General features: G+C 48.3%; 1 protein-coding gene across 1 annotated transcript in view; it reads left to right on the forward strand.

The window, feature by feature from the left end:
- The window catches only part of PIK3CA (phosphatidylinositol-4,5-bisphosphate 3-kinase catalytic subunit alpha), a 174,799-nt gene that overhangs the window by 99,398 nt on the left and 52,773 nt on the right, over positions 1 to 22,628 (forward strand). The window contains exons 15-18 of the mRNA XM_063916302.1: positions 10,666 to 10,837; positions 11,403 to 11,509; positions 11,603 to 11,724; positions 19,056 to 19,134. Coding sequence (XP_063772372.1) covers positions 10,666 to 10,837; positions 11,403 to 11,509; positions 11,603 to 11,724; positions 19,056 to 19,134 — 480 coding nt within the window. The remainder of the gene's footprint in view (positions 1 to 10,665; positions 10,838 to 11,402; positions 11,510 to 11,602; positions 11,725 to 19,055; positions 19,135 to 22,628) is intronic.

Consider the following 22,628-nt stretch of genomic DNA (forward strand, 5'->3'; position numbering starts at 1 on the left):
TACATTGTAACATGCACTCTGACTTTTGCTTTGTGTACACAAGGGGGTGATTTATGATCCTGCAGGGTGCACTGAAAAAGGGCAGGGTGCTTTTTCACATTTCAAAAATGGGCAGGGTGCAGCACCCTGCTAAAACAGCCTAGAAGGAACACTATACATATAAAAAAATAATAATGTTCGCAATTCATACTTGTATCAATGTCTGTATGTATAATCGGTGAAGAGAACCCATAACACATTTTTAAATGAAACACTGACACCATAGTTATGATGTAGTAATAACACATTGTCTTCAGTAATGTAACTGATCTTATCACATTTCATTTGTCTGTATGTCACATAGTGACTGACAGATGGTGGTGAAATAATAATAAAATATTAATTCTATAATGAATGATGAAGGAATATTTCACTTTTATGAATTCCCCAGTGGATTGAATGTGCAGGAGATGTCATAAAAGGTTGTTGTAAACCACCATTAGCATGCACTCTGCCGTCTCCTAGTCTGGTCTGAAGAAGTATGCTTATGAGGCAAAGTAATGTGATCAATTAGCATTCCCTTTTTGGGTTTTAATTGACTGAAAGTCTAATTGTAGTGGTACTGGTATATAAATTCTTAGGTTACTCCACTTACTCAGACAACTAAGACTTCTTGTTAGAGTGTCAGCTCTTAAAATAAACCTTTGTGGTTAGTAATGACTACATGACAAAATGGTTATTGTAATTATTGGTAGACAGACTAGATGGGTTTGCAAAGAATCCAAATCTACCTCCCATATAATATATGTGGATAGAGTTGAAAAATGGGGTTTATGGTCTTCCCTGGTTAAATCCTTTACTTTGAGTCCATAACGAGCACAGGAGTATATGGTGAGGGAGTGAGCAGGCACTAAAGGGTCACATTTTTGTACCCAGCGTGCCTTGGTCTCCCTATTTCCTGTACCCTGTGTGTCCCGGCCCCCCAGTTTTGTTAGCAAGCCCAGGGCAGGAGCGGGGAAGGGAGACCAACACACACACAGACACACAGGACAACTGGCCTAGTAACAGGAAGACAAGCCCGTCAGGTGCATCAAAGAGGGCGTCCTGTGCCCCCTATGGACTCAGAGAAAAGGATTTAACCAGGTAAATCCATAAATCCCATTTTCTTTGTCTCCTAGGAGGCACAGGAGAACTATGCTGGGACATCCTAAAGCCGTCCCCTGAAGGACGGAGACTCTCCTGGACTGCACTAAGGACACTACGCCCAAAAGCAGCATTGTAAAAGTGTCAAACGCATCTGGGCAGGGGACCATGAGGCCGCCATGCAAAGCTGCTTAGCAGAGGCCCCACTGCTAGCCGTCCAAAGAGCTCCAAAGGGATGTGTTGAATAAGCTATGACCCTGGCCGCGACCGGAAGTCTCGCTGCCAAATAGACCTGGCAAATAATCCAACAAAGCCAGCTGGCAAAGTACTGTTTTGAAGCCATCCAGCCCTGTTTGTGGGAAGCCTACAGGATGAATAGAGAATCCGAGTTACGAAAATCTCTAGTCCGGTTCACCCAAATGCATAGAGCCTGCGTAACATCCTGAAAGAGCTCCTCTGAAAAACCATCTGCAAAAGCTAGAACCACTAGTTCCTGGTTAACATGAAACCTGGAAACCAGTCTGGGTAGGTAGCCCAAACAAGTGCGCCGGACTACCATGTCCGATTGAAAGACCAGAGAGAGTGAGCTCCAGGAAAAGGCACTGAGAGCCGACAACTGTCGGGCTGAGGAGAGGACCAAAAGGTAAAGGGTCTTCCTCATGAGATTTTGGAAATCTATTGTATCCCGAGGTTCAAAAAAGGGTTTTTCTCTAACGTCCTAGTGGATACTGGGGACTCCGTAAAGGACCATGGGGAATAGATGGGCTCCGCAGGAGACATGGGCACTTTAAGAAAGAATTTAGATTCTGGTGTGCTCTGGCTCCTCCCTCTATGTCCCTCCTCCAGACCTCAGTTTGAATCTGTGCCCGGACGAGCTGGGTGCTGTTTAGTGAGCTCTCCTGAGCTTGCTATAAGAAAGTATTTTGTCAGGTTTTTTTATTTTCAGGGAGCTCTGCTGGCAACAGACTCCCTGCATCGTGGGACTGAGGGGAGAGAAGCAGCCCTACTCTCTGCAGATAGGTCCTGCTTCTTAGGCTACTGGACACCATTAGCTCCAGAGGGATCGTACACAGGATCTCACCCTTTGTCGTCCGATCCCGGAGCCGCGCCGCCGTCCCCCTCGCAGAGCCGGAAGACAGAAGCCGGGTGAAAGAAGCAAGAAGACTTCGAAATCGGCGGCAGAAGACTCCAGTCTTCACTGAGGTAGCGCACAGCACTGCAGCTGTGCGCCATTGCTCCCACACTACACCCACATACTCCGGTCACTGTAAGGGTGCAGGGCGCAGGGGCGGGGGCGCCCTGGGCAGCAATTAGAGACCTCTTTGGCAAAAGTTTGCATATATACAGTTGGGCACTGTATATATGTATGAGCCCCCGCCAAAAAAAATGTCGAGGGGGCGGGGCTTCTTCCTCAGCACTCACCAGCGCCATGTTTTTTCTCCACAGCACCGCTGAGAGAGAGCTCCCCAGCCTCTCCCCTGCAGTTACACGGTAGAAGAGGGTAAAAAGAGAGGGGGGGCACATAATTAGGCGCAAAAATCAATATAAACAGCAGATACTGGGTTAACATTAAGTTACTGTGTTATTCCTGGGTTAATAGCGCTGGGGTGTGTGCTGGCATACTCTCTCTCTGTCTCTCCAAAGGGCCTTATGGGGGAATTGTCTTCAGATGAGCATTCCCTGAGTGTGTGGTGTGTCGGTACGTGTATGTCGACATGTCTGAGGTAAAAGGCTCCCCTAAGGGGGAGATGGAGCAAATATGTGTGTGAGAGGGTGTCTCCGTCGACAACGCCGACACCTGTTTGGATATGTGTAATTAAGTGCTAAGGTGAATTTATTGCACAAAAGATTAGAGAACAGACAGGGAATCTACCCATGTCTGTCCCTATGTCGCAGAGACCTTCAGAGTTTCTCAATGATCACTGTCCAAAATAATAGACACTGATATCGACACGGAGTCTGACTCCAGTGTCGACTACGATAATGCAAAGTTACAGCCAAAATAGCAGAAAAGTATTCAATATATGATTATTGTAATAAAAGATGATTTGCATATCACTGATGACTCATCTGTCCCTGACACAAGGGTACACATGTTTAAGGGGAAGAAAGCTGAGGTAAATTTCCCTCCTCTCATGATGAAAAAGAGCGGGAATCTCCAGACAAGAGACTGCAGTTTCCCACATAGAATTCTCAGGGAGTATCCTTTCCCTACTAGGGCCAGGATACGATGGGAATCTTCCCCTAGGGTGTCACGTTTGCCCAAAAGGTAGCCCTGACGTAACCGCTATCCTCAGGGATCCTGCAGATAGCGTGCACATTCTGGTACACTACTCAGACCGGCGATTGTGTCGGCATGGGTCTATAGCGCTGTGGCAGCGTGGACAGGTACCTTATCAGCAGAGATTGAGACCCTAGTATGTATATGTGTGTATATATATATATATATATATATATGTGTGTATGTATGTGTATATATATATATATATATATATATATATATATATAATATAATCAGAATTACCAGCTATAGCTGTGGAGACCAGGTCCGAGAACCCTTCTCCACACAATCCTCAGCCTTCCATATGCCTCTTAAGTCGGCATCATCTGTCCATTGCATATTCTACAGGACACGTCAAGCAGAAATCGACATAGCTTTAACTCTAGGACCCAGTAGACTCATGTCTCTTTGGGCATGTTTTTATATTTATATCTCTTAAGACAGCATCTTTAATATATATTTTTGCCTTCTATTCCTGCACAGCCTAGGAAAGCACGACATTATCAAATGCCTTTCGAACAAAGAAACAAGAAAGTCCGAGGTGCGTCCTTTCTTGCCAGAGGCAGGGGCAGAGGAAAGAAGCTGCACAACACAGCTAGTTCCCAGGAACAGAAGTCCTCCCCGGCCTCTACAAAATCCACTGCATGTCGCTGGGGCTCCACAGGCGGAGCTAGGCCCGGTGGGGGCACGCCTTCGTAAGTTCAGCCACAAGTGGGTTCACTCCCTGTTAGATCCCTGGGCAATAGATATTGTGTCTCAGGGATACAAGCTGGACTTTGAGGAGATGCCCCCTCACCGACGGCCCTGCCGGCTTCCCCCCACGAGAGGGAAAGTGTTAACTGCAATTCACAAATTGTATCTTCAACAGGTGGTGGTATAGGTTTCTTCCTTCAACAAGGAGGGGGTTATTATTCGACCATGTTGTAGTCCCGAAACCGGACGGTTCGGTCAGACCCATATTGAATTTAAAATCCCTGAACATATACCTAAAAAGGTTCAAGTTCAAGATGGAATCGCTAAGAGCGGTCATTGCAAGCCTGAAAGGGGGAGATTTTATGGTGACTCTGGACATAAAGGATGCATACCTTCATGTCCCCATTTATCCACCTCATCAGGCGTACCTCAGAATTGCGGTACGGGATTGTCATTACCAATTTCAGACGGTGCCGTTTGGTCTCTCCACGGCCCCGAGAATATTCACCAAGGTTATGGCAGAAATGATGGTGCTCCTAGCAAGGTGTCACTATTATCCCGTACTTGGACAATCTCCTCATAAAAGCGAGATCAAGAGAGCAGTTGCTGAACAGCGTATCACTTTCTCTGGAAGTGTAACGGCAACACGGCTGGATTCTATATATTCCAAAGTCGCAGTTGGTTCCTACAGCTCATCTGCCTCTCCTAGGCATGATCCTAGACACAGACCAGAAAGGGGTTTATTTCCCGATAGAGAGAGCTCACGAGCTCATGACACTGGTCAGGAATCTATTAAAACCAAAACAGGTGTCAGTGCATCACTGCACTCGAGTCCTGGGAAGGATGGTGGCATCATACGAGGCCATTCCCTTCGGCAGGTTCCATGCGAGGACCTTCCAATGGGATTTACTGGACAAGTGGTCCGGATCACATCTTCAGATGCATCGGTTAATCACCCTATCCCCCAGGGCCAGGGTGTCTCTCCTGTGGTGGCTGCAGAGTGCTCACCTTCTCGAAGGTCGCAGATTCGGCATTCAGGACTGGGTCCTGGTGACCACGAATGCAAGCCTCCGAGGGTGGGGGGCAGTCACACAGGGACGAAATTTCCAAGGGCTGTGGTCAAGTCAGGAAACTTGCCTTCACATGAACATCCTGGAACTAAGGGCCATATACAACGCCCTACGTCAAGCGGAGTCCCTGCTTCGCGACCAACCGGTTCTGATTCAGTCAGACAACATCACCGCAGTGGCTCATGCAAACCGCCAAGGCGGCACAAGGAGCAGGGTGGCGATGGTAGAAGCCATCAGAATTCTTCGCTGGGCGGAGAATCACGTAAGCGCACTGTCAGCAGTGTTCATTCCGGGAGTGGACAACTGGGAAGCAGACTTCCTCAGCAGGCACGACCTCCACCCGGGAGAGTGGGGACTTCATCAAGAAGTCTTCACGCAGATTGCAAGTCGATGGGAACTGCCACAGGTGGACATGATGGCATCCCGCCTCAACAAAAAGCTGCAGAGATATTGTGCCAGGTCAAGAGACCCTCAGGCGGTAGCTGTGGACGCACTGGTGACACCGTGGGTGTTCCAGTCTGTCTATGTATTTCCTCCTCTTCCTCTCATACCCAAGGTGCTGAGAATCATAAGAAAAAGAGGAGTGAGAACAATACTCATTGTTCCGGATTGGCCAAGTAGGACTTGGTATCCAGATCTGCAAGAAATGCTCACAGAGGACCCGTGGCCTCTGCCTCTAAGACCGGACTTGTGCAACAGGGGCCCTGTCTGTTCCAAGACTTACCGCGGCTGCATTTGACGGCATGGCGGTTGAACGCCGGATCCTAGCAGAAAAAGGCATTCCGGATGAGGTCATTCCTACGCTGATAGAGGCTAGGAAGGATGTGACGGCTCAACATTATCACCGTATATGGCGAAAATATGTGGCTTGGTGTGAGGCCAGGAATGTCCCTACGGAGGAATTCCAGCTGGGCTGTTTCCTTCACTTCCTACAGTCGGGAGTGACTTTGGGCCTTCAATTGGGTTCCATTAAGGTTCAGATTTCGGCCTTATCCATTTTCTTTCAAAAAGAACTGGCTTCTCTGCATGAAGTTCAGACGTTTGTAAAGGGAGTGCTGCATATTCAGCCCCCTTTTGTGCCTCCAGTGGCACCTTGGGATCTTAACGTGGTGTTGAGTTTCCTGAAATCACACTGGTTTGAACCACTCAGAACGGTGGAAGTTAAATTTCTCACGTGGAAGGTGGTCATGCTATTAGCCTTGGCTTCGGCTAGGCGTGTGTCAGAATTGGCGGCTTTGTCACATAAAAGCCCTTATCTGGTTTTCCATGCGGATAGAGCAGAATTGCAGACCCGCCCACAATTTCTGCCGAAAGTGGTTTCATCCTTTCATATAAACCAACCTATTGTGGTGCCTGTGGCTACTACTGACTTGGAGGATTCAGAGTCACTGGATGTGGTCAGGGCTTTGAAGGTTTATGTAGCCAGAATGGCTAAGGTCAGGAAAACATAATCTTTGTTTATTCTGTATGCTTCCAACAAGTTTGGGGCGCCTGCTTCAAAGCAAACTATTGCTCGCTGGATCTGTAACACGATTCAGCAGGCTCATTCTGCGGCTGGGTTGCCGCTGCCTAAATCAGTTAAGGCCCATTCCACAAGGAAGGTGGGCTCTTCTTGGGCGGCTGCCCGAGGGGTCTCGGCATTACAGCTTTGCCGAGCGGCTACTTGGTCAGGTTCAAACACCTTTGCAAAGTTCTACAAGTTTGATACCCTGGCTGAGGAGGACCTTGTGTTTGCTCATTCGGTGCTGCAGAGTCATCCGCACTCTCCCGCCCGTTTGGGAGCTTTGGTATAATCCCCATGGTCCTTACGGAGTCCCCAGCATCCACTAGGACGTTAGAGAAAATAAGATTTTACTTACCGGTAAATCTATTTCTCGTAGTCCGTAGTGGATGCTGGGCGCCCGTCCCAAGTGCGAACTTCTTCTGCAATGCTTGTATATAGTTATTGCTTAAATAAGGGTTATGTTATAGTTGCATCAGGGTTTATCTGATGCTCTGTGATTGTTCATACTGTTAAATGGGTAAAGTTATCACAAGTTATACGGTGTGATTGATGTGGCTGGTATGAGTCTTACCCTGGATTCCCAAAATCCTTTCCTTGTACTGTCAGCTCTTCCGGGCACAGTTTCTCTAACTGAGGTCTGGAGGAGGGACATAGAGGGAGGAGCCAGAGCACACCAGAATCTAAATTCTTTCTTAAAGTGCCCATGTCTCCTGCAGAGCCCGTCTATTCCCCATGGTCCTTACGGAGTCCCTGCATCCACTATGGACTACGAGAAATAGATTTACCGGTAAGTAAAAAATTTTTTTTTTTAAACCCAAAGAACCAGGAACAAGTCCTGTGGGTCAACAGTAGGCTGAACTGGTAGCTGGACATGCAGCACCCTCTGTAAGAAGGTCCGGACATCTGGTAATTGAGCCAGCAGATGCTGAAACAGTACAGAAGGGCAGAGACCTGTCCGCAAACAAGGAAAGTCTGAGACCCAGATCCTGACTAGTCCTGAGAAGGGCTAGTAGGCAGGAAAGCTGGAATGCTCGTGGGCTGAACCTTCAGGCAGAGCACCAGGCAAATTTGTTGAAGTAGGACTAGAAAAAAAGAGAGGAGAGCACCGTGCAAAGTAAGATTTCCAAACCTGATGATAAATCCTGGCTGAGGGAGGTTTTCTGGCTCATGAGCATAGTCTGTATGGCTCTGTTGTAAGAACCTCCTTCCCTTAGGACCGATGTCTCCAGAGCCACCACGCCAAAACTAGACTTTCCTGATTCGGATGAAGGCAGGGGCCCTGAGATAGGAGATCCAGCTTCCTAGGAAGAAGCAGCGGAGTGTCGATACAGAGACTGACGATCAGCGAACCATCCTCAACTAGGCCAATCTAGGGCCATCAGTATAATCGTGTTGCCTTCCCATTGGAACCTGCAAAGGACTCGCAGTATCCTCTGAACTGGAGAGAAGATGTAAAGGAGTGGGAACGGCCATGGAGCGGTCAATAAGTCAGTGGGATCCCTTGCATCGAAGTACCCATCATCTGAAATGTGTGACAGGGCATATTCATATCGATGCCTGGAGGCCCCAATGGCAGACCAGCAACTGCAACACCTCTGGATGCAGGGCCCACCCGCCTGCACGTATATGGCCTGGCGACTGTGAAAGTTTGCCTCTCAGTTAAGTGCTCCGGGGATGAATACTGCCTAAAGAGAGTAGATGATGCTCTGCCCGATGGATGATGTGTTTTTACTACCCTTATGGTACCTCAACAGAGAGTGCCGTCTCTTACGTAAGCGATGGCCGTCGCATTGTTAGGCTTTAGTTTGCGGGACATCCCTGGAGGAGAGGCTGGGCCGAGCAAAGTGTTATGAAGATCTCCTGAGCCGAGCAGCATCTCTGATATGTCTGATGACCACAGGCATCGGTGGTGATAAGGACCCAGTCAGGAATCCAGAAGGGGTTCAGATTGGCCTGAAGCAGTCACCACGTGAGGGAGTGGCGTACCTCCTGTGAGAGGTGAATGGACTGTTACTTGCTGTGTGGATAGGATTCGTTTCACCTGGCCAGAACCAGCAGTAGAAGAGGACGGGAGTGAAAGTGAGCGTACTCCACCCTGTTGAATATGGCCACCATTGATTCCAGAAGCCGCATACAAGTATGGATGGACCCCCTGCAATGCCAGAGGTAGGGCCAGAATCTTGTACCGCAGGAGGAAGACTCTCTGGAAACGAGGATCCAGTAGTGCTCCCTGTTAGAGACGAGCTGCGCCAACTCATCTTCCCTCCGGGAGACCTAGAAGATTCACAGTTACCTGAACTTGGATTCAAAACGGTCGACGATGAGGATCCAGATAAGTGAAGATCTTGACACCTCTGCACTCAGGCGTGTTGCCATGTCCACCAAGATTTTGGTAAACACTTGCGGAATTATTGATTACTGGGCCCGGTTGGAATGTGCAAATATGCTATAAAGTCCCCTGGGTCCAACCAGAACTATGGAGACAAAAGACTTCATACAAAACTTGAGAAAATACATGTCTTCAAAATGGTGACAGGACGCAAGAGCCATGCGGCTTCTTTCCCAGAATAAAGATGTAATAAACAGAGTCCTCAAAATGGGGGACCATGACAATAACGTTGGAAGCCAGCATAGAGCACAATGACTCCTGTAGAGCTTTCAACTTTTCCGGGATCCTCCAGAAGGCCCGTGGCAAAGAACGCCTGAGGCTGACGTTCAAATAACTTCAGAGAGTAAACCTTGAGAGATGACCCCACTAACCTAAGTGTCAGGCACCCAAAGCATAATCCGCGATAAGTAGCCTGACAGAGCCACAATAACACGTGGGATTGGGGACTTATCCATGATCCCATGTGTTTTGGCATGATTGCTGGTCCAATTTTAGGCGATCAAAATGGGCTCTAATTGAGTAACGCAATAATGACCATCGGTCATTACTCTGGATATCCAGCTGTTTTGAGCGTCCGAAACTGCATTGTGATTAATTGGATACCCCCTCTTAACCCTTCTTAAGCCATTCATGTTAATTTGGCCTGCAGTGAAAATATGCCAGAAATGGTTTTGGATATATGTTTTCACACAGCGTGCGATCAGGTCCAAACTGAGCTTGCATATGCACCGCAATTCGCAGGTACAAAGCAGATCGCCGCTCAGCGATTGGTTTGTGCGATGGATCTGTTCGCATGGGCGATCGCAATGAGATTGACAAGAAGAAGGCATTTGTGGGTGTCAACTGACCGTTTTCATGGAGTGTCTGGAAAAACGCAGGCGTGTCCATGTGTTTGCAGGGAAGGTTCCTGACGTAAATTCCGGTCCCAGACAGGCTGATGTGATCGCAGCGGCTGATGCAAGTCCTGGGCTGCGCAGAGACTGCACAAAATCTGTTTGTTCAGCTCTGCTACACATGCGTTCGCATGGTTGCACAGCTAAAATACACTCCCCCTGTAGGCGGCGACTATCTGATCGCAGAAGTGCAAAAATCGCTTGCTAACGATCAGGTCTGAATTAGGCTTGTTGTCCAGAATATTGCTTCTATACAGAATTTTTAATAATTCCATAAGTTACAAATCCATGATTCCTGATATACTGTACATTAGTTAAATAGGGATCACAAGATGATCGTTTTGAAAGCAAGGCAGTGCTGTAATGAAAATGTATTACAGGACACAAAACTACCAGATACGTTATTATAGGTAAAAAGATAAACATCTAGCATTACTTTATAACATCTTACATCAAATATGTAACAGGTGGTTCACAGGTGTAAGGGGTGACTGTTGGTTCACCTCCATCCTGTATTTTAATTCAGCTAATTAATTCAAAATAATTTTGGTGTAATACAAAAAACCCAATACAAATCTGTTCTACAAAAGGAGAATTCTATTTAAAAAAAATGTTTGTAGTTGTAGTACATGTTTACCTTCCTATGTTATTGGAAATTAATGCACATTTAAAAGTAATTGGATCTTGAGACTTTTGTAAATACTTCTTATCAGGTCCGAAATGCACAACAAGACAGTCAGTCAGAGGTTTGGACTGTTGCTGGAATCGTACTGCCGTGCTTGTGGGATGTACCTCAAGCATTTGAGTAGACAGGTGGAGGCCATGGAAAAACTCATCAACCTCACTGACATCCTCAAGCAGGAGAAGAAGGATGAGCCTCACAAGGTAAACACCGATTTCTCTGTCCGGGACATCCAAGTTCATGGTTGCCTAGGGAGAAAAATATTCAGCTGCCACATGAACTGTGCCATTTCTGTTGTGGTTATGCTGTACTTGTAATGGATAGGAGAGCAGTCCTTTTCTATTGTAAAGGAAAAGGAAACCTTAAGCTATTTAAGCCACTAATTAAGGGTTCATGAGCTGTGAATATAATGCTTTTTAGCGATGTTACACACACACACACACACAGATTTGTACGAGCACCTAGTTACTTGGGGACGTGCTGCATAGATGTGTAGACCAGAATAGAGGTGACGTCACTGATAGGATGCAGTGTAGGTGCACAAGTGCACCAATGATAGCAGTGCAATGCAGCGATTTCATTGTTTGGGATGTTTAAATGAGCTAAAGGCATACATACGACTCATTTGTAGGGGTCTTCCGCAGATTGCAGACTCCCTTCCCCTCACCCTCCAAAGACCATGCATCCTTCTCCACCTCTCATGGACCTTTTGTTTCACTCCTGCAGCTAAGAGTATTTTTAACAATATATTAATGGTGTGTGTATTAGGTGCAGATGAAGTTTCTAGTTGAGCAAATGAAGAGGCCTGATTTCATGGACGCATTACAAGGCTTTACCTCACCTCTCAACCCTGCTCACCAATTGGGAAATCTCAGGTATTACAAAGTATGGCTTTTTTTTTTTTTTTAAATGAATTCCAGTTGTATAAATATGCAACTGCTCTGACCTGTCTATGATCTGTTTTGTAGGCTTGAAGAATGCAGAATAATGTCCTCTGCAAAAAGGCCGCTGTGGCTAAACTGGGAAAACCCAGATATTATGTCTGAGATGCTGTTTCTGAATAATGAGATCATCTTTAAAAATGGAGATGGTAGGTTTAAGTCTTACACTGCTGCCTCTGAGAAATGTTCTCAGTTGCCTAAGGGGTAGTTACTAAAGTGTGGGGTTTTAGAAGTGGAGATGTTGCCCATAGAAACCAATCAGATTCTAGCTATTGTCTTCTAGAAGGTGCTAACAAAAGATAAGTGGAATCAGATTGGTTGCTGTCAGCATCATCTCCGCTTCTAAAAGTCTACACTTCAGTAAATATACCCCTAAGAACTTTATTTCGTACATCTAATGAGGATTCACAGTGCAGAATAAAAGGCAGTCATTTAAGCTAACTCAAATTTCAAAATGTTCATCAAACACCAACTTCACATTTTTTTCTTTTCCATCCTCCATTCCAAGCATCCTCCTACTTTACCTCTAAATCAATCTGCTGCAAATTGTATAACCTGTCTTTCTCTAACGTCCTAGTGGATGCTGGGGACTCCGTAAGGACCATGGGGAATAGACGGGCTCCGCAGGAGACAGGGCACTTTAAGAAAGAATTTGGATACTGGTGTGCTCTGGCTCCTCCCTCTATGTCACTCCTCCAGACCTCAGTTTGAATCTGTGCCCGGACGAGCTGGGTGCTACTTAGTGAGCTCTCCTGAGCTTGCTATAAGAAAGTATTTTGTTAGGTTTTTTTTATTTTCAGAGAGATCTGCTGGCAACAGACTCTCTGCAGCGTGGGACTGAGGGGAGAGAAGCAGCCCTACTCGCTGAAGATAGGTCCTGCTTCTTAGGCTACTGGAGACCATTAGCTCCAGAGGGATCGTACACAGGATCTCACCCTTTGTCGTCCGATCCCGGAGCCGCGCCGCCGTCCCCCTCGCAGAGCCAGAAGACAAGCCGGTGACAGAAGCAAGAAGACTTCAAAATCGGCGGCAGAAGACTCCAGTCTTCAAACTGAGGTAGCGCACTGCAGCTGTGCGCCATTGCTCCCACATTAAACCCACATACTCCGGTCACTGTAGGGCGCAGGGGGGGGGGGGGCAATTAGGTACCTCTTGGCAAAAAGTGAGCATATATACAGTTGGGCACTGTATATATGCATGAGCCCCCGCCATTATTTTACACAGAAACGCGGGACAGAAGCCCGCCGCTGAGGGGGCGGGGCTTCTTCCTCAGCACTCACCAGCGCCATTTTCTCTCCACAGCTCCGCTGAGAGTATGCTCCCCAGGCTCTCCCCTGCAGAAACACGGTAGAAGAGGGTAAAAAGAGAGGGGGGGCACATAAATTAGGCGCAACAGCTTTATATACAGCAGCTACTGGGTTAACACTAAGTTACTGTGTGATTCCTGGGACATATAGCGCTGGGGTGTGTACTGGCATACTCTCTCTCTGTCTCTCCAAAGGGCCTTGTGGGGGAACTGTCTTCAAAAAGAGCATCCCCTGTATGTGTGTGGTGTGTCGGTACGCTTGTGTCGACATGTTTGACGAGGAAGGCTATGTGGAAGCAGAGCGGGAGCAAATGAATGTGGGGTCGCCGCCGACAGCGCCGACACCTGATTGGATGGATATGTGGAAGGTTTTAAATGATAATGTTAATTCCTTGCATAAAAGGTTGGATAAAGTTGAAACCTTAGGACAGTCGGGGTCGCAGCCCATGCCTGATCCTATGTCGCAGAGGCCGTCAGGGTCTCAGAAGCGCCCACTATCCCAAATTGTTGACACAGATACCGACACGGAGTCTGACTCCAGTGTCGACTATGATGATGCAAAGTTACAGCCTAAATTGGCTAAAGCTATATGTTATATGATTATAGCAATGAAGGAGGTGTTGCACATCACAGAGGAAACCCCAGTCCATGACAAGAGGGTTCATATGTATGGGGAAAAAAGGCAGGTGGTGACCTTTCCCCCTTCACATGAGCTAAATGTGAAAAGGCTTGGGAATCTCCAGATAAAAAACTGCAGATTTCCAAACGGATGCTTATGTCGTATCCTTTCCCGCCAACGGACAGGTTATGCTGGGAATCCTCCCCTAGGGTGGACAAAGCTCTAACACGCTTATCCAAGAGGGTTGCCCTGCCGTCACAGGATACGGCCACCCTAAAAGATGCTGCGGATAGAAAGCAAGAGGGTACCCTGAAGTCCATTTACACACATTCAGGTACCTTACTAAGGCCGGCAATTGCGTCGGCCTGGGTGTGTAGTGCTGTAGCAGCATGGACGGATACCTTATCTGAGGATCTGGATACCTGGATACCTTATAATGACCCTGGGGCATATAACAGACGCTGTCCTGTATATGAGAGATGCTCAAAGAGACATTAGCCTACTGGGCTCTAGAATAAATGCAATATCGATTTCTGCCAGAAGGGTCCTGTGGACTCGGCAATAGACAGGCGATGCCGACTCAAAAAGGCACATGGAGGTTTTACCTTACAAGGGTGAGGAATTGTTTGGGGAGGGTCTCTCGGACCTGGTCTCTACACCTACTGCTGGAAAGTCAAATTTTTTGCCATATGTTCCCTCACAACCTAAGAAAGCACCGTATTTCCAAATGCAGTCCTTTCGTTCACAAAAAGGCAAGAAAGTCTGAGGTGCGTCCTTTCTTGCCAGAGGCAAGGGTAGAGGAAATAAGCTGCACAACACAGCTAGTTCCCAGGAACAGAAGTCCTCCCCGGCTTCTACTAAATCCACCGCATGATGCTGGGGCTCCACAGACGGAGCTAGGCCCGGTGGGGGCGCGTCTCCGAAATTTCAGCCACAAGTGGGTTCACTCCCAGGTGGATCCCTGGGTAATAGAGATTGTGTCTCAGGGATACAAGCTGGAATTCGAAGAGATGCCCCCTCACTGATACCTCAAATCGGCCCTGCCAGCTTCCACCTTAGAGAGGGAAATTGTGTTAGCTGCAATTCACAAATTTTATCTTCAGCAGGTGGTGGTCAAGGTTCCCCTCCTTCAACAAGGAAAGGGTTATTATTCGACCATGTTTGTGGTTCCGAAACCGGACGGTTCGGTCAGACCCATATTGAATTTAAAATCCCTGAACATATACCTGAAAAGGTTCAAGTTCAAGATGGAATCGCTCAGAGCGGTCATCGCAAGCCTGGAAGGGGGGGATTTTATGGTGTCTCTGGACATAAAGGATGCATACCTTCATGTCCCCATTTATCCACCTCATCAGGCGTACCTCAGATTTGTGGTACAGGATTGTCATTACCAATTCCAGACGTTGCCGTTTGGTCTCTCCACGGCACCGAGAATATTTACAAAGGTGATGGCGGAAATGATGGTGCTCCTGCGAAAGCAAGGGGTCACAATTATCCCATACTTGGACGATCTCCTCATAAAGGCGAGGTCCAGAGAGCAGTTGCTGATCAGCGTAGCACACTCTCGGGAAAGTGTTACACCAGCACGGCTGGATTCTAAATATTCCAAAGTCGCAGCTGATTCCTACCCTAGTCTGCCCTTCCTGGGCATGATTCTGGACACAGACCAGAAGAAGGTTTTTCTCCCGACGGAGAAGGCTCAGGAACTCATGACACTGGTCAGAGACCTCTTAAAACCAAAACAGGTGTTGGTGCATCACTGCACGCGAGTCCTGGGAAAGATGGTGGCATCATACGAGGCCATTCCCTTTGGCAGGTTCCATGCGAGGACCTTTCAATGGGATCTGTTGGACAAGTGGTCCGGATCACATCTACAGATGCATCGGCTGATCACCCTATCCCCCAGGGCCAGGGTGTCTCTTCTGTGGTGGCTGCAGAGTGCTCACCTTCTCGAGGGCCGCAGATTCGGCATTCAGGACTGGGTCCTGGTGACCACGGATGCAAGCCTCCGAGGGTGGGGGGCAGTCACACAGGGAAGAAATTTCCAAGGTCTGTGGTCAAGTCAGGAGACTTGCCTTCACATCAATATCCTGGAACTAAGGGCCATATACAACGCCCTAAGTCAAGCGGAGACCCTGCTTCGCGACCAATCGGTGCTGATTCAGTCAGACAACATCACCGCAGTGGCTCATGTAAACCGCCAAGGCGGCACAAGGAGCAGGGTGGCGATGGCGGAAGCCACCAGAATTCTTCACTGGGCGGAGAATCACGTAAGAGCACTGTCAGCAGTGTTCATTCCGGGAGTGGACAACTGGGAAGCAGACTTCCTCAGCAGGCACGACCTCCACCCGGGAGAGTGGGGACTTCATCAAGAAGTCTTCGCGCAGATTGCAAGTCGGTGGGAACTGCCACAGGTGGACATGATGGCATCCCGCCTCAACAAAAAGCTACAGAGGTAATGCGCCAGGTCAAGAGACCCTCAGGCGATAGCTGTAGACGCACTAGTGACACCGTGGGTGTTCCAGTCGGTTTATGTATTTCCTCCTCTTCCTCTCATACCCAAGGTGCTGAGAATCATAAGAAAAAGAGGAGTGAGAACAATACTCATTGTTCCGGATTGGCCAAGAAGGACTTGGTATCCAGAGCTGCAAGAAATGCTCACAGAGGACCCATGGCCTCTGCCTCTAAGACGGGACCTGTTGCAACAGGGGCCCTGTCTGTTCCAAGACTTACCGCGGCTGCAGAAAAAGGCATTCCGGATGAGGTTATTCCTACGCTGATAAAGGCTAGGAAGGACGTGACGGCTAAACATTATCACCGTATATGGCGAAAATATGTTGCTTGGTGTGAGGCCAGGAATGCCCCTACGGAGGAATTCCAGCTGGGCCGGTTCCTTCACTTCCTACAGTCGGGAGTGACTTTGGGCCTAAAATTGGGTTCCATTAAGGTCCAGATTTCGGCCCTATCCATTTTCTTTCAAAAAGAACTGGCTTCTCTTCCTGAAGTCCAGACGTTTGTAAAGGGAGTGCTGCATATTCCGCCTCCTTTTGTGCCTCCAGTGGCACCTTGGGATCTTAACGTGGTGTTGTTTCCTGAAGTCACACTGGTTTGAGCCACTCAAAACCGTGTAGTTAAAATTTCTCACGTGGAAGGTGGTCATGCTATTAGCCTTGGCTTCAGCTAGGCGTGTGTCAGAATTAGCGGCTTTGTCACATAAAAGCCCATATCTGGTTTTCCATATGGACAGGGCAGAATTGCGGACCCGTCCACAATTTCTGCCAAAAGTGGTGTCATCCTTTCATATGAACCAACCTATTGTGGTACCTGTGGCTACTCGTGACTTGGAGGATTCCGAGTTACTAGAGGTGGTCAGGGCTTTGAAGGTTTATGTAGCCAGAACGGCTAGAGTCAGGAAAACAGAGTCTCTGTTTATCCTGTATGCACCCAACAAGCTGGGTGCTCCTGCTTCAAAGCAAACTATTGCTCGCTGGATCTGTAACACGATTCAGCAGGCTCATTCTGCGGCTGGATTGTCGCTTCCAAAATCAGTAGAAGCCCGCTCCACAAGAAAGGTGGGCTCTTCTTGGGCGGCTGCCCGAGGGGTCTCGGCATTACAGCTTTGCCGAGCGGCTACTTGGTCAGGTTCAAACACTTTTGCAAAGTTTTACAAGTTTGATACCCTGGCTGAGGAGGACCTTGTGTTTGCTCATTCGGTGCTGCAGAGTCATCCGCACTCTCCCGCCCGTTTGGGAACTTTGGTATAATCCCCATGGTCCTTACGGAGTCCCCAGCATCCACTAGGACGTTAGAGAAAATAAGATTTTACTTACCGGTAAATTTATTTCTCGTAGTCCGTAGTGGATGCTGGGCGCCCGTCCCAAGTGCGGACTTCTTCTGCAATACTTGTATATAGTTATTGCTTAAATAAGGGTTATGTTTGGTTGCATCAGGGTTGATCTGATGCTCCGTTGTTGTTCATACTGTTAACTGGGTAAGTTTATCACAAGTTATACGGTGTGATTGGTGTGACTGGTATGAGTCTTGCCCTGGATTCCAAAATCCTTTCCTTGTACTGTCAGCTCTTCCGGGCACAGTTTCTCTAACTGAGGTCTGGAGGAGGGACATAGAGGGAGGAGCCAGAGCACACCAGTATCCAAATTCTTTCTTAAAGTGCCCATGTCTCCTGCGGAGCCCGTCTATTCCCCATGGTCCTTACGGAGTCCCCAGCATCCACTACGGACTACGAGAAATAGATTTACCGGTAAGCAAAATCTTATTTTCTTTTGGAGTGATTAAAGGCTGTTATGGAGAACCATATTTTCCAGTCAAAACTCAGAAGTACAGAAAAGAGAGTGGTGAGGGTTACAAAAACATGGAGGCACACACAAATAGTTATGCAAAAAGCAAATAAAATGTAACCTGTTACTAAGAGCATTGCACAAATTGTCTACATAGGGCACAACAGTTAGGTGCTATCATGGTTCAACTGTGGGGTTAGTCATTCTAATTGAATGGTTGAGTGTCGGTGCCTAGACTTTACTGAAAAATTGGAGGCATTCTTCTTATTTGTGACATGTTGTGCCAATTAAACAATTTGACAAGGCATATGAAAGACTGTGATTAACTGGGATTTTCAAGAAAGTATTTTACCCCCAAATCTCTGAAAGAGGTCCGTCCTATTTAGTCGCAACAGCTATCAGTTGTGATTAGGGGCGGCTGGATGGATGCACGTGGTTAGGGGCAGCTGGGGGATATGCACGTGGTTAGGGGCAGCTGGGTGGAGGCACGTGGTTAGGGGCAGCTGGGGGGGATATGCACATGGGTAGAGGTGGCTGGGGGGATGCACGTGGTTAGGGGCAGCTGTGGGGGATGCACGTGGTTAGGGGCGGCTGGGTGGATGCACACGGTTAGGGTCCGGCTGGGTGGGTGCACGTAGTTAGGGGCGGCTGGGTGGATGCACGTGGTTAGGGGCAGCTGGGGGATATGCACATGGGTAGAGGCGGCTGGGGGGATGCACGTGGTTAGGGGCTGCTGGGGGGGATGCACGTGGTTAGGGGCAGCTGGGGGGGATGCACATAGTTAGGGGAGGCTTGGTGGATGATCATGGTTAGAGGTGGCTGGGGGATATGCACATGGGTAGGGGCGGCTAGGGTGGATGCACGTGGTTAGGGGCGGCTGGGGGGGATGCACGTAGTTAGGGGCGGCTGGGGTGGATGCACGTGTTTAGGGGCGGGTGGGGGAAGCACATGGTTAGGGGAGGCTGGGGGGATGCACGTGGTTAGTAGAGGCTGAGGGATGCACGTGGTTAGGGGTGGCTTAGGTTTTGCATGTGAATAGAGCGTGATTAACTGGGATTTTCAAAAAAGAGAATTTAAATGGTCGGGTAAGAGGGCAGTTGTATTTGGTTACAATATCTTTAACAGCAGTTAAATATACTAATTTTATTGGCCTGAGCTTTTCATCACTTCACATTCATCTTGAAACTTTATTCTAAATTGGTTTGTGATTTTTCATTATACCCAAGACTGATTTTGTTATTCTTGCTCTTCCCACAGATTTGCGTCAAGATATGTTGACGCTGCAAATCCTAAGAATTATGGAAAACATTTGGCAAACTCAGGGGCTTGATTTACGGTATGTAAGTAAGTGTGTTGCTGAAATGGCTTTCATTTCACATGAATACCATGGGGGAATCCAATTGGGACCTAGGTAAAAAAAATTAGGATTTTAATTACCTACTGGTAAATCCTTTTCTCGTAGTCCGTAGACTTGACCACCTTCCTTGGAAGGTTACCCCTTGAGTGACTGCGCCCCAGCCCCGGAGACTTGCATCTGTGGTTAGAAGGATCCAGTCCTGAATCCCGAACCTGCGGCCCTCCAGAAGGTGAGGTAATTGCAGCCACCAGAGGAGTGAAATCCTGGCCTTTGGCGACCGACGTATTCTCTGGTGCATGTGTAGATGGGATCCGGACCACTTGTCCAGGAGATGCAGTTGGAAGGACCGAGCGTGAAACCTCCCGTACTGCAGAGCCTCGTAAGAGGCCACCATCTTCCCCAGAAGGCTAATGCACTGATGACCTGACACCCGTTCTGGCTTCAGGACATCCCGGACCATCGTTTGAATCACCAACGCCTTTTCCTCTGGGAGTAACACCCCCCGCACCTCCGTGTCGTGGATCATTCCCAGAAAGGACAACCTCCTGGTTGGTTCCAAATGTGATTTTGGAAGATTCAGGATCCAACCATGTTCCCTGAGAATCTGGATTGTGAGTGCTATGGACCGTAAAGAGCTTGTCCTTGGACGATGCCTTAATCAGCAGATCGTCCAAATATGGAATTATGTTCACCCCCTGTCTGCGGAGGAGAATCATCATTTCTGCCATCACCTTGGTGAATACCCTCAGTGCTGTAGAGAGGCTGAATGAGAAGGCCTGGAACTGAAAATGACAGTCCAACAGTGCGAATCGAAGATAAGCTTGATGCGGCATCCAAATCGGAATGTGGAGGTACGCATCCTTGATATCCTGGGATACTAGGAATTTCCCCTCCTCCAGGCCTGATATTACTGCCCTTACAGACTCCATTTTGAACTTGAACTCCCTCAGAAAGGGGGTTTAGTGATTTTAAGTTCAAAATGGGCCTGACCGAACCATCCGGTTTCGGTACTACAAAAAGGTTTGAATAGTAACCTTTGTTTTGCATATGAGGTGGTACTGGCACAATGACCTGTGCCTCCACCAACTTCTGGACGGCTTCTTGCAGGACAGTCCTGTCTGCCAGCAGAGCTGGCAAGCCTGATCTGAAAAATCGATGAGGGGGGAGATTTTGAAATTCCAGCCTGTACCCCTGGACACAATATCTTGCACCCAGGGATCCAGGCCGGAGGACACCCAGATATGACTGAAATGTCTGAGTCTCGCTCCCACCGGCCCCACCTCCGGGGCGTGCAGTCTACCGTCATGCGGAGAACTTTGGTGTACCTGAAGCAGGTTTCTGTTCCTTGGAACCTGCAGCTGCAGGTTTCTCGGTCTTGGGCCGACCTCCCCGAAAGAAGGTGTTGGACGGCTTGGCCTTTCTGGGCTTGGTAGACAGAAAGGGCTGTGATGTAACTGAAGAAAAGGGTTTCTTCGGAGCAGGTGTAGCTGAGAGAAGAAAGGGTGACTTACCAGCCGTAGCTGTGGAGAACCACGCATCTAACGCTTCCCCAAAGAGAGCCTGACCTGTGTAGGGTGGGGTCTCCACACTTCTCCTTGATTCCGCATCGGCAGACCACTGGCGCAACCACAGTCCTCGACGAGCTGATACTGACATGGAGGAAATACCCGCAGCCATGGAACCCAGGTCTTTCATGGATTCTACCAGAAATCCTGCTGATTCCTGAATGTTGCGTAAAAACAATTCAACATCACATTTCTCCATAGTATCCAAGTTCTCAAGTAACGTGGCTGACCACTTTACTATAGCTTTGGCAATCCAAGCACTGGCAATAGTGGGACGTAGTATTGCCCCAGAAGCCGTGTACATGGATTTGAGAGTATTATCAATTTTACGATCAGCCGGCTCTTTCAAGGCGGTAGATCCTGGAACAGGTAAAACCACCTTTTGAGAGAGTCTGGATACTGACGCGTGGCGGGTTTTCCCATTTTTTCCTTTCCTCTACCGGGAAAGGAAATGCTACCAGAACCCTTTTGGGTATCTGGAATTTCTCTGACGTCCTAAGTGGATGCTGGGGACTCCGTCAGGACCATGGGGATTAGCGGCTCCGCAGGAGACAGGGCACAAAAGTAAAAGCTTTAGGATCAGGTGGTGTGCACTGGCTCCTCCCCCTATGACCCTCCTCCAAGCCTCAGTTAGATTTTTGTGCCCGGCCGAGAAGGGTGCAATCTAGGTGGCTCTCCTAAAGAGCTGCTTAGAGTAAAAGTTTTGTTAGGTTTTTTATTTTCAGTGAGTCCTGCTGGCAACAGGCTCACTGCATCGAGGGACTTAGGGGAGAGAAGTGAACTCACCTGCGTGCAGGATGGATTGGCTTCTTAGGCTACTGGACACCATTAGCTCCAGAGGGAGTCGGAACACAGGTCTCACCCTGGGGTTCGTCCCGGAGCCGCGCCGCCGACCCCCTTGCAGATGCCGAAAAGTGAAGAGGTCCAGAAACCGGCGGCAGAAGACTTTTCAGTCTTCATAAGGTAGCGCACAGCACTGCAGCTGTGCGCCATTGTTGTCAGCACACTTCATAGCAGTGGTCACTGAGGGTGCAGGGCGCTGGGGGGGGCGCCCTGGGCAGCAATGATAGTACCTTATTCTGGCTAAAAATACATCACATATAGCCCCTGGGGGCTATATGGATGTATTTAACCCCTGCCAGGTCTCAGAAAAACGGGAGAAGAAGCCCGCCGAAAAGGGGGCGGGGCCTATTCTCCTCAGCACACAGCGCCATTTTCCCTCACAGAAATGCTGGTGGGAAGGCTCCCAGGCTCTCCCCTGCACTGCACTACAGAAACAGGGTTAAAACAGAGAGGGGAGGCACTTATTTGGCGATATGACTATATATATTAAAATGCTATAAGGGAAAAACACTTATATAAAGGTTGTCCCTGTATAATTATAGCGTTTTTGGTGTGTGCTGGCAAACTCTCCCTCTGTCTCCCCAAAGGGCTAGTGGGGTCCTGTCCTCTATCAGAGCATTCCCTGTGTGTGTGCTGTGTGTCGGTACGTGTGTGTCGACATGTATGAGGACGATGTTGGTGAGGAGGCGGAGCAATTGCCTGTAATGGTGATGTCACTCTCTAGGGAGTCGACACCGGAATGGATGGCTTATTCAAGGAATTACGTGATAATGTCAACAGAGACGGCCGGCAAACAAAATAGTACCTGTCCAGGCGTCTCAAACACCGTCAGGGGCTTTAAAACGCCCATTTACCTCAGTCGGTCGACACAGACACAGACACGGACACTGATTTCAGTGTCGACGGTGAAGAAACAAACGTATTTTCCTTTAGGGCCACACGTTACTTGTTAAGGGCAATGAAGGAGGTGTTACATATTTCTGATACTACAAGTACCACAAAAAAGGGTATTATGTGGGGTGTGAAAAAACTACCTGTAGTTTTTCCTGAATCAGATAAATTAAA

Source organism: Pseudophryne corroboree, chromosome 4, assembly GCF_028390025.1.
Source record: "Pseudophryne corroboree isolate aPseCor3 chromosome 4, aPseCor3.hap2, whole genome shotgun sequence".
Taxonomy (NCBI): domain Eukaryota; kingdom Metazoa; phylum Chordata; class Amphibia; order Anura; family Myobatrachidae; genus Pseudophryne; species Pseudophryne corroboree.